At 44.0% G+C, this 17,267-nt stretch overlaps 1 protein-coding gene across 1 annotated transcript in view; it reads left to right on the forward strand.

Annotated features, from left to right (window-relative positions):
- Positions 1-1,157: 1,157 nt before the first annotated feature.
- ARHGAP20 (Rho GTPase activating protein 20) overlaps positions 1,158-17,267 on the forward strand; it is a 70,746-nt gene continuing 54,636 nt past the window's right edge. The window contains exons 1-2 of the mRNA XM_054164747.1: positions 1,158-1,362; positions 12,423-12,508. Of these exons, the coding sequence (XP_054020722.1) occupies positions 1,264-1,362; positions 12,423-12,508 (185 nt within the window). The 5' untranslated portion in view covers positions 1,158-1,263. The remainder of the gene's footprint in view (positions 1,363-12,422; positions 12,509-17,267) is intronic.

Raw genomic sequence — 17,267 nt, forward strand, 5'->3', positions numbered from 1 at the left:
AAAAATAACCTTGTTAAAGCTGGATCAATTCCCAATCCAGTTCATCACAGGAATGTAAAAACTCTTCTCACAGAAGGAAAGCAGTAGATATGAAAAGCTGCACGAGATGGCAGATCTTTTTCTGCTTTTTCAGTGATCAGCATGGGAGAAAATGCATGTAAAGCCAGTGACAGCTGGAACAGCTGGAGATAAAAATATCCCTCAAAAAGTGTATAAAGACAGGATTATAAAGAACCTCTTGGGCAATCAGAAGCAGCCCTTTGCTGTTGAAGACAACATATTTAATGAGAGTATACAGTAACATACAAATATGACAGTCGTATCAGACTGGCACTGTCCACGGAGCTATGCCTTCTGCTGCTGGCTGTCGGGGCTCCTCCACAACCTCCTCTTACGATCACTCTAATCAGCGTACTTACTCCCATTCTCCAGCTTAGATTTATTTATAGCCTATTTACACTCATTTGTTCGTGAGCCAGTGCCGTCCATTAGCTGAACTAGTGGTTCCTCCTCCTTATTATCCACGGCTTTCTGGCGCACAATAGCACCACCTCAGCCTTCTCCGGATTGCCCCAGCACACTTGGAGCCTGTGCCGTCATGGCCACTTTTACTTTGTGCCAGGGACACCAGTACCTATATCTGCACCCAACCTGCTGCTTGCTCCTCAAATGGGGACCATCCCATGGGGTCTGGAGAGGACCATGAGTCGTGCTGACCTGCCTTCTGCAGGGAGGTGGTAGGGGAGGGTAATCCTGGCGCAGCGCAACACCGGCCTCAGTCCTGGGATCACGCAACACTCTGCCAACATCTGAAACCCGGAAACGCCCACCCCAGCCGCGGGACCCCACAACACCCACGCCGCGCCCCGGGGCCCCCCTGCACCCCACCAGCACACAGCCCGTGCCCGTGCCCACGCCCCCGCCCCGCCGGTCCCGCTGCGAGCGCCCCGCCTCCCCACCGCAGCAGCGCGCGCAGGCGCGGGACGAGGCCGCGCGCCCCCTCCCCAGCACGAGCGCTCTCTCCCCAGCCCCTGACTCGCGGTGGCGGCGCACGCGCGTGGCGCGTTTTCCCCGCCCGCTCCCACGGAGCGGGGCGCGGACCCGCTGGGGGGGCGTGGCCTCGCAAGCGGAGCTCCTGTCCTAGGCGTGTCCCCGGGTGGAGGCGTGGCCGCAGGGGGAGTGGCGCGGCGCGGCGCGCCCTGTCCATGGTGCGGGCGGCGGCGCGGGTGTCCCCGCGGCGGCAGGGCGGCGGCGTGGGGCTGCATGGACGTGATGTCCCCGCAACAGGAGCACCTCGGGCCGAGCCGCTCGTCCTCGGTGAGCGGCGAGGGCAGGGGCTTCGCCGCCGTCGATAGCAAGAAGGTGAGGCTCCCCTCCCTGGAGACCCCGCGGGAAGAAGCCCCCCAAACCCCGGAGCCCCCCGCGGAGCAGCGCTTTCCCACCGGACACCTCACAGTTCCATCGCCCTGGGTCCTGAGCCGCCGCCTCCAGGGCAGCTGGCCGGGGAGGAGCTGCTGGGGGAGCTGGGGCTGGGGATGTCCGCGGGAAAGGGTCGCTCCAGGGAGTCGGGGATGCGGCGATGCCCGGTGGAACTCACGGGGCTGTGCCGAGTGGATAACCCAGGGACCTAAAGGGAGTTTGTTCACGGATATCTCGGGAGCAAAGGGAGGCTGCTGTCTGGATGTCCGGGGTAGGTAAGGAGCGCTGCAGGGTAGGTATCCCGGGAAGCTAGGGAAGGGTTTGCTGGGTGGTGGTCGGTGGAGCCAAGGGGCTCTGCTGCTTGGATTTCCCGGCGAGATGGGGAGGTTTGCTGCATGAATCCGTTGCGGAGATAAGGGGGTTTGCTGTATGGATGTCCTGGGGAGACCTAAAGAGGCGCTTTGCTGGATGAATGTCTGAAGGTTTTGCTGGGTGGGTATCAGAGAGAGCTGGGGGGGAGGTTTGCAAAACGATTATCCGGGGGCGCTGAGAGGGATCTGCTGCATGTGTCTGTGGGGAGCAAGGGAAGGGTTTGCTGGAGCTGAGGGGCTTTGCTGGTTTCTCTGGCACGTGCTTTGAACAAGAGCAATGTAAGAGCAGCTTCCCGAAGAAGCACCTTGCGCTCGCTAAGTATATCACAATCAAAGAGCGTTATTGCATCTTCAAAATTGGTTGTAAAATCTGTTTCATGTGTCAAATTGCTTTGCAGCATCTGACACGATCAAGTGCAAGATGCTCACTTTTGTGTATAGCCAAGTGCATTTTTCTGCCTCATACTTAGCTGTAACAAATGAGCTGCAATAACCACATTCTTCCCACTGTGTAAAACAGGAACTCTTTTTTCCCCTTTTTTCCCCCCTTTTTTCTTTTTTTTTCTTTTTTCCCCTCCTTCCCTTTGGCTTTTCAAGTGCTGTAGTGCTTTTCTACCCAAAGCAATGCTGGTACCTTCCTACCTTACTAATTTTGCCTCACAATGACATTTAAATCTATGCATCGCCTTGTGTTTAGAGGTTCACAGTGCTGACTGCCAAATAGGCTGGCAGGATTAGAATGACTGGCCAGGTTATGGTGTGCTTTACTTACATCTGTCTGCTTGGTGGCATGAATTTAGCATGTACTGGTGGCTGAGTTTGTGTCCAGTCTTGCTGCTGGTTAGGGCTTTGCTGACCATGGCACAGTGGTGTGGAAAGGAGCCCTGGTCCCTCCCTTCCTAAGTGTCTCTTCAGAGTGGGGAGAAATGCTTTTCATTTCTATAGGATGTGTCTGTGTGTACTGTGTCCCCACTAAGGCATGTAGTGCTTCAGCCTGACTGCAGCCCTGGGGACCTCATCTCATGGCAGGTGCTGCCAACAGTGAAATGGTTGCCTGGAGAGTGTTCGGCCAAGATTTCTATCACACTTTGCTGCAGTTAATACCTGATCAATTTCTGAAGAGAGTGTGATATACCCACATGAAGTGGCAGAGTACCTTCTGCTGCCTAGCTGGACAAAGTGATGGAGCAGGTTCTCACCCTAAGTACTGTGATCTAACTTGAGATGTCTGAAAGTATGGCTTAGGTATTTTTTTTACCATTTCTTTCATTCTTGCTGAAGACAAAGTACCACGTACCTTCCAACCTGCCACAGCTGTGATGCTCAAGTACTATGAAGATGAAGAGTATTTTCTTACAAGTTTTAATTAATGATTCAGCATTCTGAAGACAAATATGAATGGTAGCACTTGTGTTTCCTATTCCTGCTCCAAAGAGCCCACAGTTGAAGGAACACAGACCTTGTTTTGCCAGTGTTGACAAGGGAGCAAGGATATTATATTTTACAGATCTTGGTAGTCCTGTTGGAATTCCTCAATGTGGAGGCACATGCCCGTGGCTTGGACAGCAGCACTCTGTGCTGGGTTAGGAACTGGCTGGAGGGCCATGCCCACAGAGTGGTGGTGAATGGTGCCACATCCAGCTGGCAGCCAATGACTAGTGGTGTCCCGCAGGGATCAGTTCTGGGTCCCATCCTGTCCAATATCTTTATTGATGATCTGGTTGAGGGGATTGAGTCAGTCAGCAGTAAATTTGCAGATGACACCAAGTTGGGAGCAGGTGTTGATCAGTTAGAGGGTAGAAGGGCTCTCCAGAGGGACCTTGACCGGCTGGACAGATGGGCAGAGTCCAACAGGATGGCATTTAACAAGTCCCAGTGCCAGGTGCTGCACTTTGGCCACAACAACCCCTTGCAGTGCTACAGGCTGGGGTCAAAGTGGCTGGAGAGCAACTAAACAGGAAGGGATGTGGGGGTACTGATTGACAGATGGATGAACATGAGCCAGCAGTGTGCCCAGGTGGCCAAGAAAGCCAATGGCATCCTGGCATGCATCAAGAATGGTGTGGCCAGCAGGAGCAGGGAAGTCATTGTGCCCCTGTACTCAGCACTGCTTAGGCCACACCTTGAGTCCTGTGTCCAGTTCTGGGCCCCTTAATTTAAGAAGGACATTGAGACTCTTGAACATGTCCAGAGAAGAGCAACAAAGCTGGTGAGGGGTTTGGAGCACAAGCCCTATGAAGAGAGTCTGAGGGAGCTGGGATTGCTTAGCCTGGAGAAGAGGAGGCTCAGAGGAGACCTTACTGCTCTTTACAACTACCTGAAGGGTGGTTGTAGCCAGGTGGGGGTTGGTCTCTTCTCCCAGGCAACCAGTACCAGAACAAGAGGACACAGTCTTAAGCTGTACCAGGGGAAGTTTAGCCTCGAGGTGAGGAGAAAGGTCTTCACTGAGAGAGTTGTTAGCCATTGGAATGTGCTGCCCAGGGAGGTGGTGGAGCCCCATCCCTGGAGGTGCTCAAGAGGAGATTGGATGTGGCACTTGGTGCCATGGTTTAATAGTCATGAGGTGTTGAGTGACAGGTTGGACTTGATGATCTTTGAGGTCTTTTCCAACCTTATTGATTGTATGATTCTATGCAGCAGGGGTCCAGATAGAAATCCTCCTGCAGAGAAGCAGCTTGAGACCCTGGCTTGGCCATGCACCATATGGCAGCTTTTCACACCACCCACCGTCAACATAGACAGCAACCAACATCCAGCCAAACACTCAACTGCTTGTCCACAGTAGCGGTGCTCCCTTGAGACATGCCATCTCTATGTGCCTGTCTGGGGAAGAAGATGCCTACCTTTATGCATGTACAACAATACTCTAGTTGTAATGTTGCCTGGATCTCAGTGACAGTTCAGATATATACATATATATTTGCTACTTGAGTCCTATGGACTCTATATACATCTCTGTTTTGTCTTCCAGTCCTTGCCAAAGCATTGTATTTTTCCACAATACAGACATTCTTCTTTACTACTGGGGAGATTACATGGCTTGTGTTGGTTAAATGGAAAAATATGTTGGCAAGAAGTCAGTTTTGGTACTGGTGACACAGCATGTCAAGTTCAACAATTTTGTTTCACATATGCACTTAACATAAATTACTCTCTGGCACAAATACCCCCAGATATGGGATGCTGACCACTGAACCTTTCTTCCGTTTTATTATCATGACTATACCTTTCTCAGACAAAATGTATTTAGCTGAGATTTACTACATTGTTCTGTGGTTGTCTGAACTCCTACTTTATCTTCTCCTTGGCTAAAGGATCACATGCTACATCACATCAAAGGACCAAGAGACAGAAATTGTGTAGGAATTCTCTATGTATTTTGTGTGACCGTTTAAACTACTTTCCCGGAAACTAATTTCCTTTCCTTTTCTTGGCGTGCGAAGTGATCTGAACTGCTAACCTACCTCACAGACACTGGGAGGTTCTCTCTAATGCTTACAAGGCATTGAAGACACCCTGCTAAAAGGTGACATTGAAATGCAGTGTTTCAGTTAATGCTTTTTGGAAAGTCTGGGCCAGATTCCTTCCATGGCTGGACTTCTTGGAGTCACTGGACTATGTGCAGTTGACCTACAGAGAAATTTTGTCCTGACTGCTTAGTTCAGTAACCAATACCAGTAAATTGATGCAACTCTGAAGTGGATTGAAGTAACATGAGTAAGGGTGATTATACTGATGGAGCTTATTTCTACAAATTTATCAAAACAAACAATGCAGCAGAGACATCTTTTATGCCAGGGTAACTGTGTCAGCAGTAGCAGCTGTCGTCATTTGATTGTATTTATAACTTCCTGGTGTTTTACCTCACTCTTCTTAGTGGGCTGGATTCCAACCCTGAATATTTTACACAAGGCAATGTAACTCTTAGGATTTTTTTGCTACCTCCTTGAAGATTTCAAGTAACTACTTATAATGCTTCAGAGGCCTGGCAATTTTTAATATTTACTCATGCAATGTGTGCAAAAAAATTAACCATTTTTGTACAGTAAGCGAAATAGTGTTTCTGCTTCGAGACTTGAAATATGGTATCCCATCGCTATAAAAATGCATTTCTTTTATGATTCCTATCACAAATGCAGCAATCATTTATTGGCATGGAAAGGAGGCTTAAAGTGTTCCCCAGTTGTGTAATAAATGGATAAAATTCAAACAAATTAACAGCATTGGAAGAGTAAAGGTAGTCATACATAACCTTCATCCCTTTACTGCTTGTCTTACTCTACAAAGATTAATCATGTATTTGCTCTTATGTATATGGTTTTTAACATAAAGCTCCTTAAGCAAAGATTTCTTCTTCCTCCCTGTTCTGTTGACTATGATCCTGGCTGAGGATCTGGTGTGTTGCTTCCCAAACCACACCGGTTAGTGCTGGGAATCTTGGCTCTTCAGGAACAATTCTGTCACTGTTCAGTAAAGTGATGTACAGTTCCTGTCATCCCACAGACATGTCCTGTAGAAATTTACCTCTGATGAGTACTGAAAATGCCCCTATTTTATTGAAATCATCCACATAGTTGGTCTTTAAGTTGAAATCACCTTGGCAGGCTGTGCTGGCTTATGATAACTTACTGTTGCGATGTACCTCCTAGTGCTGCTTTAACTATGAGCTAGCATTAGCAATGCTTCCTCTGTCTGTCCCCAAGAGAAACTTAAAATTAATACACGAAGCAATGTGTTCTAGTTCTTGAGTTTCCTAATCTTGCTTTGTTGTGGGGTTCTTTTTTCGTCCCTCTTGGTGGCAGCAGCAAAGAGAGGGACTTGGCAGATCGTGTGAGATCTAATACCCAAGAACTGTATATACCAGATTGTCACCTGTTTACTTAATGCTACTTGAAGTATCCATGTGGAGTGGGAAGAATCTCCTCTCTCTCTCACCTGTAAGCTGCTTCTGAGAAAGCCTTGCTGTGCAGACACTGGGGGAGAATTGTGTCCATGTGTTAACCTTCCTGCTTTATGTCCCGTTTCATCAAAACCACCACAAACAGAGTTGCTAGTCTGAGCATTGGGGATGCAGTGCAGCTGACAGTAGGACTCAGGCAACATATTCAATGCTCCCTTCTTCCACAGATTTAGTAGTCTTCCACATCTCCATCTTTTGATGTAGATGGGTGAGATCTTTTTAAAGACATCCATATCAGTGGTGTGAAAGATTTGTAGCTTTTGGGAGGTAATTGGTAGAATACCTTTTGCTCCCAGTTTCAATCATCCATTTCTCTGTCTACTCTGAGATGGCCTCCAAGCATCTGTCTTTGCTGTGCTGCTCTTCCATGGTAATGTGCTTTTGCATCCACTCTATTGATAGCTTTTTCCTCTTGGGCCCCTGCAATTGTTTTCTCCTTGATTATCTATCCAAAAATGGCTTTCTTTTTAGGTAAATCCTTATAAGTAGAAGTATTCTGCCAGCATAAACGAAAGCACATAGTTTTGTCACCTGCTCAGCCTTATAGTAAATGGGCTCTCTGTGGGACCTAGACAACTCTGCTGCCTGAGCCAGCAGTTCAAAAGCAGTCATCTTCTCACCCTGTTTATAAGGGCTCAGGAATGTTACAGGTCAGTATAGAGCCATTTTTTTGCTTTACCAAAGTATGAGATTCTTGTTATTTGTGGTATTTTTAGACAACCATATCCTGTAAGTCTAACAAATACTGGGTTATAGCATGTAGGAAAAAATTAATTTTTGCCTCTCCTAAGTAGCCCAGTCACACAGGGGAAAGAGAAATGCCTAGTGCTCCTGGAAAATTAACTGCTAGGTGCTGAGAGTTTTTTTGATTGTTAGGCAGTTAGTTGAACTTTGCCTTACAGTTTTTGCTAAATGATTCTGTTCTCTGCTTTGGTTCATGTCTGGCTAAACCAAAAATGTGTGCCACAGGTAGGTTTTGTTGCTCAGAAAAGAAAGAGAGTTTGCGTGGGTAAAATGCCCCACTAGGGTTAGGGTTGACTGAAATGATTTCAAATAGTAGACTTTGTTAAAACCAGACTTCCTTTCATTAGAAAAATAAGGCAGTGTAAGGGAGTGCTTAGCCACTTGAGTGCAATCCTCAGCTCACGGTATCAGCACATCTGAGTGTTGTCCCTGTCACCCAGTTAAATGACCCAGGCAGATGTCCCAGCCTTGACCCACTTCTGGAGCCGGGAGCCTGAAATCCTTTCATCTCTAGGGAGGCTTTTGCAGGGGTGTCTGCACATTGGTAAGGAGGCATTTGTGCTGTGTTCACCTGTCAGTCAGGAAAGTAATGTATTTTTCTACTCTTCCTTATATGAATCTTTTAAATAGACATCAAGTAATTTCATCTTTTCATCCTGAGCTCAAACTACTTTGTGAGAAGACAATTGTTCCCCATGTTACTGAGCTCACAAATTTGTCTTTTCCTTGTCCTTTGTCAGACAGCAGGGAGAGGGTTGATCTGATTAATTCCATTTTCTTGGTTGCCTTAGGTTTTTTTTAGCAGTCAGTAGAGGAAAACAGTACTTCTAGGACAAGATGAACTATGTACTAATGTATCCTTTTCTCTCTGTTGACTACAAAAGGAACAGAGAGATAATAGCTCAGGTGTGCAAGTCTGAGGTTGGGTGAGAGAAACCCTCCTGCATGTCTCTGACCATCTTATCAGTCGGGCACCATGAGCAGTGTGCTCCTAGGGAATCACAGCACACAGTCCCTGCATTAGGCTGCCTGCTTCGACCTCCTACACCTTTGCAGCAGGATATCAACTTACTGTGTGGATCTTCTCTTCTCTAGATACTTGAAAATATCATAAATGTTGTATATCTGCTACTTACTTGGCATCACAAAAGAAATACTAAATACCACTTCTTTTTTTTTTTTTTCACATACTCTTTATTTAATTCATGCTCTACCATTTTCTTTCTAAGCTTGATCTATACCCACAGTTTGAGAGAGTGCTTTATCTTCAGTTCCATTTTTTGGGGGGATGTCATGCAGGTGCTGTTCTGTGTTACCTTTCCCACAGAATGGGGATTATTATGATAATTTGGCAAGATACTAAGTTCCATAAGTTCCATAATTCCATGCCATTTCAACTGTGAGAAAAAAAATTTAATTGAATACTGGCAGCTAGCAATAGATTTTTGTTTTTCCTCCAGCCAATTACTTGTGAGATATTTGTGAAAGTTTTGCTGCAATCCATAGGGATTCTGATTCCTGAGGAGAGACAGCATATTTTCAAAGTTGGTTTACAAGGTTACTGTCCTCAGCATGGTGGGCTGATCTGCTCATAAACCACCTACAATCACAGTTTACAAAACAGTGATTCAGAGTGTAGGTCTGATCATTATCTGCTGTAAATTCATTCTTTTGAAAGCTATAGCCTTATGTCTGTTTATAACAGATGAGAAATTAGCCAAATACTAAAGTGTACCACCAGTCCAACAACTGAAAAGGCAAAAGGTTTTGTTTCTGTTAAAAAAGGAGTCAAGACAACCACCCCCAAAAATGCTGAAAGTATGAAGTTAAACCTGAATCAGAGGGGAGATGGGCAAGAACTGAAGCTTTTGAACATGAGGAAGGCAAAAATCACTCCAGTTGGTCCTGACTGATACAAGATTATGATCTTTGCATCTGGCACACTGTAAACATTCATTATGGATACTGATTTTATGATACATTTCACACGGGTGTGACTCAGAAAGCAAATATGAGGATTTCTCTTTGTTGACCCCTGTAATATTTACATGAGAAAAATGGGAGGTTACGATGTGGGACACGTATTGAGAAATTCTTCTCTGTGTCCCACGCTTAGATAATTGGTCACTGCATCTCCTTTTGCCCCCAAACATCTGTTTTCACTACAGCTGTCCAGGATGCATCTCCTTTTCTCTCCACTGCCAGGGTGACATTTCTGCACATGTAAATGCAGAGTGAAACTAAGGAGACCAAGCGTCTGGGTCCAGCTTAGCCAAAAATTGTTTTGTCCTCTTCGTTCTCAAAGTAAATCAATTCCAGTTATCATGATGGTCATTTATTTTCTCTTCCTGAACTCTGCACATGGCAAAAACCCCTCAAACCGCCAACAAACACGTTTATATTTGTAGTGAATGTCTCTGTGTAATGTTTGCATACAGCTGACCTGACTCTTCCCACTTCTACTCTGAAAAATTGCCTTTTCCAAATCTCATTGGTGATCTTTTTCTGCTTTAAGGCTCTATTTTTATAAGCTTTGCTTAATAACTTAGGTCTGTATTAAGGAGTTGCCTGTAGAGGCTGTGGAATCTCATCCTTCGAGTCAATACAGATCTGAACTGAAGGCAGTCTGGAGCATCCTACTTGAAAGGATCCTGTTTTCAGCAGGTCTACAAAGGCTGAACCAAAAACCTCCTGGTGTCTCCTCCAACTTGAATTTTTCTATGACTCTCTGCCAGTCATTTAAGCTCTTGTTAAAGTTGTCATAGTCTTAATCTTTACCTTGGTCCTCAGATATTTAAGTCGACTGGAATCTCACTGCCACAGGCACTATTCAATGTTGTTAAACCAAGCATGAAAAAATTTCCCATCGTTGAGATTATAAAGTGCTGCATTTTTTTTAGTCGCTTCCTTATGAGAGCTGAGAAACCAAAGGATTTAAGATCTCTTTGAAAACATAATCAAACCTCCACTGTGTTCACAGGAGCTGAGATGCTCTACTTCTAGCCACCCCCTAAAGCCACCTACCTAATAATTAGACTTGCAGTAAATTTCCAATTGGTAGTGGATGCCATATATAAACTCCTACAAAAAAATGCTGGTTGGAGGAAATCTGTGACTTGCCTTCTGTAGGATGTTAGACTGCATTGTTACACAGGTCTATTTTTGCTTTCATGTTTGTAGATATGCTGCTTTTTAAAATGCTAAAAAAGCTTCACAGATTTGCTAGAAGTGAGACAACTGATCTCTTTCACTAGAAAAATTTAGTGTAGTTGTTTTTTTCCCCTCAAAACTAGCAAAAGCAGGCTTTTATTTCTGATCAGGCAGAAGACAACTAAATGCTCCCAGGCTTAATTTATCAGTCTTGAGAAGCTTATTGTTTTAAGAAAGAAAGAGGGAGGAAGGGATAATTTTTAAAGGTGAATTGACAGGTGAATTTGTAACAGTTGCTGTGCAATAGCTGTAACTAAGTATCTGACAAAACAATCATGCTCTCCCTAAATAAGAGGGGAATCAAACAAATGACACAAGAAATGCACTGTGATGAGTAAAAGAAATGCACTTCACTAAAGCCCATGATACTGCAGAATCCCCTTTCACTGAGGGGAGCACACTGTGCATCTGCCCAAACAAAACGTGTGCCATGTCCAGCGCATACATTGGCAGAAGAATCAGATGTTCCCTAACATATCCACTCCTGGTAGTCAGTGGATATTTTTAGTATAAAGGAAAAAAGTCTTGCTTTGCCATTAGCTGAGAACAGAGACTTCATGACTGTCACAGGTTCACTTGTCTGACTGCTCTCAGCAGTTACCAGGCTGGTTTAAGGGACTGCTCCAGCATTGGATACTTTCCTGTCAGGGTTTCAGGAGGAGTTCATCTGCAGTGCTTTTGTTCACCAGTTTGTTCTGAAAAAATATTTGAGCTAAATAAGGTAACAACCACCCTTCTGCTGGAGGGGCAGTGAGAGGAGAGGTCATGCACCTTGGCAGCAGGCTGCGCAACCGGTTCTAAAGAACAGCTCCAAAGTTAAGGCCACGACTCCTGAGTCCTGCTTCTGGCTGTGGGTGGGAGAGGTTACAGTGATGAATACACTTGTGTTCAGGGAAATATTTGACAATTTCTACCTTCAGGGAAAACAGTCCTGTTGTTTTTTTTTTTTATGGTAATATTCAACTTCAATCAGTGAGAATCCATGCTCCCTTGCTAGCTACTGTCATTTTCATCTCTTCCCTATGCTTCGTCATTTTGTTGTCTGTTTGGGTTTTGTTTCCTGCTGCATTCTCTGTCTTTGAGTGTCTCTTTCTGCCCATTCACTTCCTAGTTCTGTGCTTAGAACTGTCCTTTCTCACTTTCATATTTTGTCCCATACACAGTCAGGAATGAAAAATAATGTCATTTTTGACTATTGAGGGACAAGATGTAATGCTCCAACTAGATTAGCAGGGAAGGAAAATGCCTTCATTTCTGAAGATCTGTAAAAAAACAGGCAGCCCAATCTAGCATGTACAGTTGGGTGGGCAAATCTAAAGCTTAATTTGTGGTAAATGTCAGACCTGACACAGAAGTATATGAAGCATTTGAAATTTGAACCACTGTCTGATTATTTGATACATTTAAAGTACAATAGATTACTAGGGGGCAAAAAGTGATTGAGAACAAACTGCAGGTATTTATTCCATGTGTGCAGGTATCTGTATGTAGACCCAAATTATCAACTTTTCTTTATCACTGGCTTTCTGATTGTGCTCCTGTTTTTCTCAGTATGCCATACTTTACAACCCTTTTCTTCCTCCAGGGTTTCTGAGGGCAATAACTCAGCCTTTTTTCCTGTGGTCTGAAATTGGAGTCCGGCTGTGACGGGTCTGTGTCATGCAGTTATTGTTCAGAATTTCACTTACTATTTCATTTTGTTTTCTCTTTTCAATCAGAAAATGAAGAGTTTGGCCCAAAGACGCCAGTCTGCACCATCTTTGATCTTTGTCAAAGCACTAAACAGATCTAGATCAGTCTCAAGGTGAGTCAATGTGTTTTTCTGTCTATACCGTTCTGCCGTTTCTCAGTCTTCAACTTGAAATATTGTTGAGCTATTGTCCACACCAGGTTGCAAAAACACAATTCAGGCTGCTTTGTAGCTGTGCAGCTATAAAGGCTGCTGAAAGATGTGATAGACCCAGCCCAGACACTGTCTGATCTGCTAGAGGGGGTTTCCCCAGTGGTAACACACTAATCTGTCTACACCCAAATGGGCAAGCAGAGCTGCTCTGCAGGTTTCACTTGAATTTAAGAAGAAACTTCTTTACTTTGAGGGTAATGGAGCACTGGAACAGGCTGCCCAGAGAGGCCCAGAGAGGCAGAGGTTGTGTAGTCTCTCCTTCTCTGGAGACTTTCAAAACACACCTGAATATGTTTCTGTGTAACGTGATCTAGGCATACCTGTATTAGCAGTGGGGCTGGACTAGCTGATCTCTGGAGGTCCCTTCCAACCTCTACCATGCTGTGATTCTATGATTCAATTAGCAATCAGACATGCAGCATTTGGGCTGCTCAGTTCTAATTAATTTGTGGCTACTTGTGATTGCCTGCTGTGGAAGATGGCATGCACAGAAGATGATAAATGTTTCCTACTTTTTGCCTTGTACACTTAGGTGATGACATGCATAACTTAGGACTGGTTGTTGAGGAACTGTAGAGTTTAATTTGAGCTAAGTTTCTGTCATGAACTGCTGCATGGCACAAACTCTCTGTGGCTCTGTAAGCACCTTCTGGTTTAGGACAATGCTGTGGGCCAGGCTCTGATGGTCATAGCCTTCTCCCACCCAGCATTAGCCACTTGTGAGGCTGCGTATGTGGGTGTGTGTTGGTGTGAAGCATTCAGAACGTTTTCTCATCTTCTGCCAGCTGTTCCCTCCCTACCCCAACCTAAAGCTACCATAGAAATGGGAGTTTCTATGGAGCTAGTCTTCTGGCAGCCCCAGCCCTGACCTGCCTTTTGAACCACTCCACATATATAACTTTTGTCTTCCTGCCCTACAGTTCATTAGACTTTAAACTCAGACAACTTAAGTGTTTATCGAGAAGCGAACCATCTGGTAGGCTGTTGATGCTTCCAGCTGAGCGGAGCTCTTTATGAAGAAACATTATTGAGGGAAATTAAAATACTGCTTTGTAAGGAATACTTTTTCCGACTCTGTGGTGTGTTAAAAAAATCAGTATGTGAATTTTGGCATTTTCTGTGTGTTTAATCTAACCAATGCCTGATTTCGTATTTGTCGTCATGCAGAATCCTACAGTATTTCAGAAACCTGTGAAAGTGCTCTGTGAAAAGATCAGAGCTTCAAAATAGGAAAGGAAAATGAGTTGAAACTACTTGCAGGTCTTTTTGCTGGCTATGACATAAAAGAGGCAACTTAGAAATGAATTCCTAAAGGCATTTGCACCTTTTTGTGTAGTCTAGTGGCATGAGCCTAGGACTGAGAGCCAGCAACATGTGTTCTGGTTCTGTCTCTAAAATTTCTTCTGTGGCCTCTCTTTGACTTTGTTTCCAGGTGTTTAGAGTAAGCTGAATGGGTATTTTGTAACTACTTCATGAGAATACTGAAATAGTTTAGATTGTCTGCACTACTGTATTTATTCTTCACTTGCTGTTATTTCTTCATTAGATTTGTATCTAGGCTTACAGGTTGGACTCGATGATCCTCAAGGTCTCTTCCAACCTTGGTGATACTGTGATACTGTGATAATTATGATACCACCTTTTAGGCATCGATGACACATTCATAACTGAGGTTGTGAAATTAGAGGTGAACTCTGACTATGAGTGAGTAGCAGTAAGTGCAGAGTACAGAGGATGAGAGATGTGACCTCTCAGCCCTTGGGCTTCAGGTTGGATTGGTTGATGGGTTGGACGTGATGATCTTGAAGGTCTCTTCCAACCTGGTTTATTCTATTGTTCTATTGTTCTATAATGTCTTCCCTTCAAGCTGTTTTAACTGTTGCTGCTAGATATTAAGAGAATGAACTATATTTGATACTTGTATTTTCATCTTCTGTCATTTGCCTGCTAGGGTTCAGATATGAACATTTTTCTTCAATTCTACTTTTGTTTGCTTGCTCTGTTGCCTGCTCTGTAAGTAGCAGAAATTTGCCATAGCTGGAGAGCCCCTGAGTGGGAGGAGACACACTCAGTATGTATATTTTCACCAAAGAATTATATGCTTTCTTAAGTGTAAATATCTCTTGCTTGTATAACCCAGATCAGAATTATTTCCAGATCTGGTTTGTGGAAGGATTTTTTTGGTAAAGCCAATTGTTAGAAACTATGTGGTGGAGAGGACTGAAGGAGTACTTTACCTTGTTCTGCAGTAAAGGCAATGCTTCACCTACCCAATGGACCCTGCTGCTTTCACTTGCTGATGGATACTGCCTCAGTTACCTCTGTCCTCTGCCTGTGGCATGCAACAACTTATTTGTCCCTGTTGTTTTGAACTGAAGTCTGAGGCATTGGTGAAAGGTATTGGATGACGTCTGAGGACCCTGGAGCTAGAGCAGGTGATACTGTAGATTCGGTGTCTATCAGTTGGAAGGTAACACTTTGGATGGTGTTAATTATTGTTCACAGAAGCAGTAATTCTCACCTGTGCCTGACTTCCTTGTCTGTGCAAAACGCATTCCTTTTCGTCACCAAACTGATGGATGAGCCTGAACTTTCTACTTGGTCTCTCATGTGAATGCTTAACTCTTGTGAAGCACTTTCTCTTAAGACAAGCTGAAGAGCCACAAAATGACTTCGCACGTGTTTTAAGCTTCTCCAAATGTTTTATCTCAGACCTGTCTCAGCTCTTAGTTCCTCTTCTCGTAGACACAGCCAGCCTGTAAAATCCATTATTCTCCTCTGGCAGTGAACCTTAATACTGGGACTCCGTAACACTTACTTGTTAATGGTTGATTAATGACTTGTAGATAATAAAGCTCCTATCTGAAGTTAGCAAACATCTGTGAGGGATTTATATGAATCCTCTCACCTCAGCAGCTGGCTCACCTCAATATTGCTTGAAATTAATGAACAAGTGCAAAGTTTAAAAGGGCAGGAAATACTTAGAAACACAAGTCAGCTTGTACTGTTATACTGCTTTATATATCAGGTGTCTGGTTTATATACAGGGCACTTTCATAAGATGTGGTGGTACCCACTTTGGACAAACTTATTGTAGGGCATTTTAAAGTGTATTAATTATATTGATTCAAAGAAACCATTGTGACATGTGGAGAAGACTATTTAGCATTCAGAGGGTTATGGTTTTTTAAGGGTAGCATGTTTGTAGTTGTGATGGCACAAAGATGTGAGGTAAGATGATCTAACTGGAAAAAGCAGATGCTTGTTTGTCTTCTGTGTCCAGTTCTGGGCCCCTCAGTTTAGGAAAGATGTTGACTTGCTGGAACGAGTCCAGAGAAGGGCAACAAAGCTGGTGAGGGGTTTGGAACACAAGCCCTATAAGGAAAGGCTGAGGGAGCTGGGGTTGCTTAGCCTGGAGAAGAGGAGGCTCAGGGGAGACCTTATTGCTGTCTCCAGCTACCTGAAGGGAGATTGTAGACAGACGGATGTTGGTCTCTTCTCCCAGGCAACCAGCACCAGAACAAGAGGACACAGTCTCAAGCTGCACCAGGGGAGGTTTAGACTGGATGTTAGGAAGAAATTCTTCATAAAGAGAGTGATTGCTCATTGGAATGGGCTGCCTGGAGAGGTGGTGGAGTCACCATCACTGGAGGTGTTTAGGAGAAGACTTGATGGAGTGCTTGGTTGCATGGTTTAGTTGATTAGATGGTGTTGGATGACGGGTCCGACGCGCTGGTCTTGGTTTCTTCCAACCTGGTCTGGTCTGGTCTGGTCTGGTCTGGTCTATTCTATTCTATTCTATTCTATTCTATTCTATTCTATTCTATTCTATTCTATTCTATTCTATTCTATTCTATTCTATTCTATTCTATTCTATTCTATTCTATTCTATTCTATTCTTCTTCAGTCCTAAAAGAGAAGCACATATGAAAGTCTTGTCAGCTTAAAAGCTTGTCTTCTTTTTCTGCAGGTATATCCCTTGGTTTAATGAAAATTAAACCTTCCTTATAAATCTTGCCTTGCCGTGTCAGTTATATAAAATGAGTTAAAAGATACTTAGCCTACAGAAGAATTCTGGGATGGCTGTATGACACAGTGGTGCACAGATGTAGTCCCTGCCTCATTTGACTGTAACTGCAGAGGAACATAGTAAATAGTACAGATACTATAGTGGAATTTGGGCCCTTGCTTCCAAGGACATGAAAATATGCAGACTATTCATTACATCCTTCTTTCTTCTCTTGCATTTTTTTCTGTGCAGCTTCTCTTTCCTCACAAAACAGTGGTAAATAGCCATGTAATGACTCTTTCACATGATCAGATGTCCTCTTTGGAAACACTCTGGGCAAAGTTATTCTAGACATGCATTGTAAAAGTAAGCTTTTGATATTTTTCTTGGCTGGTACTAAAATGCAGGGAAATAAGTTTGATTGTTAATTCCATTAATGTGTATGAAATCAGCAAAGGATTCAAGTTAGTTATATTTGGCCCTGGACCTGTTCCACAGTTGTAATTTTGCTCTTACATTTTCCTGATGTCCTTTAATGAAAACTGCACAACTTACTTAATGATACACTTCAGTGCAACACAAATTATAGGCTTGAGACAGAAATATCTGTCTTGTAATCTCAAAATAATTGATACAGAATAATAAAGGCTT

This window comes from Dryobates pubescens, chromosome 10 (assembly GCF_014839835.1).
Source record: "Dryobates pubescens isolate bDryPub1 chromosome 10, bDryPub1.pri, whole genome shotgun sequence".
Taxonomy (NCBI): Eukaryota; Metazoa; Chordata; class Aves; order Piciformes; family Picidae; genus Dryobates; species Dryobates pubescens.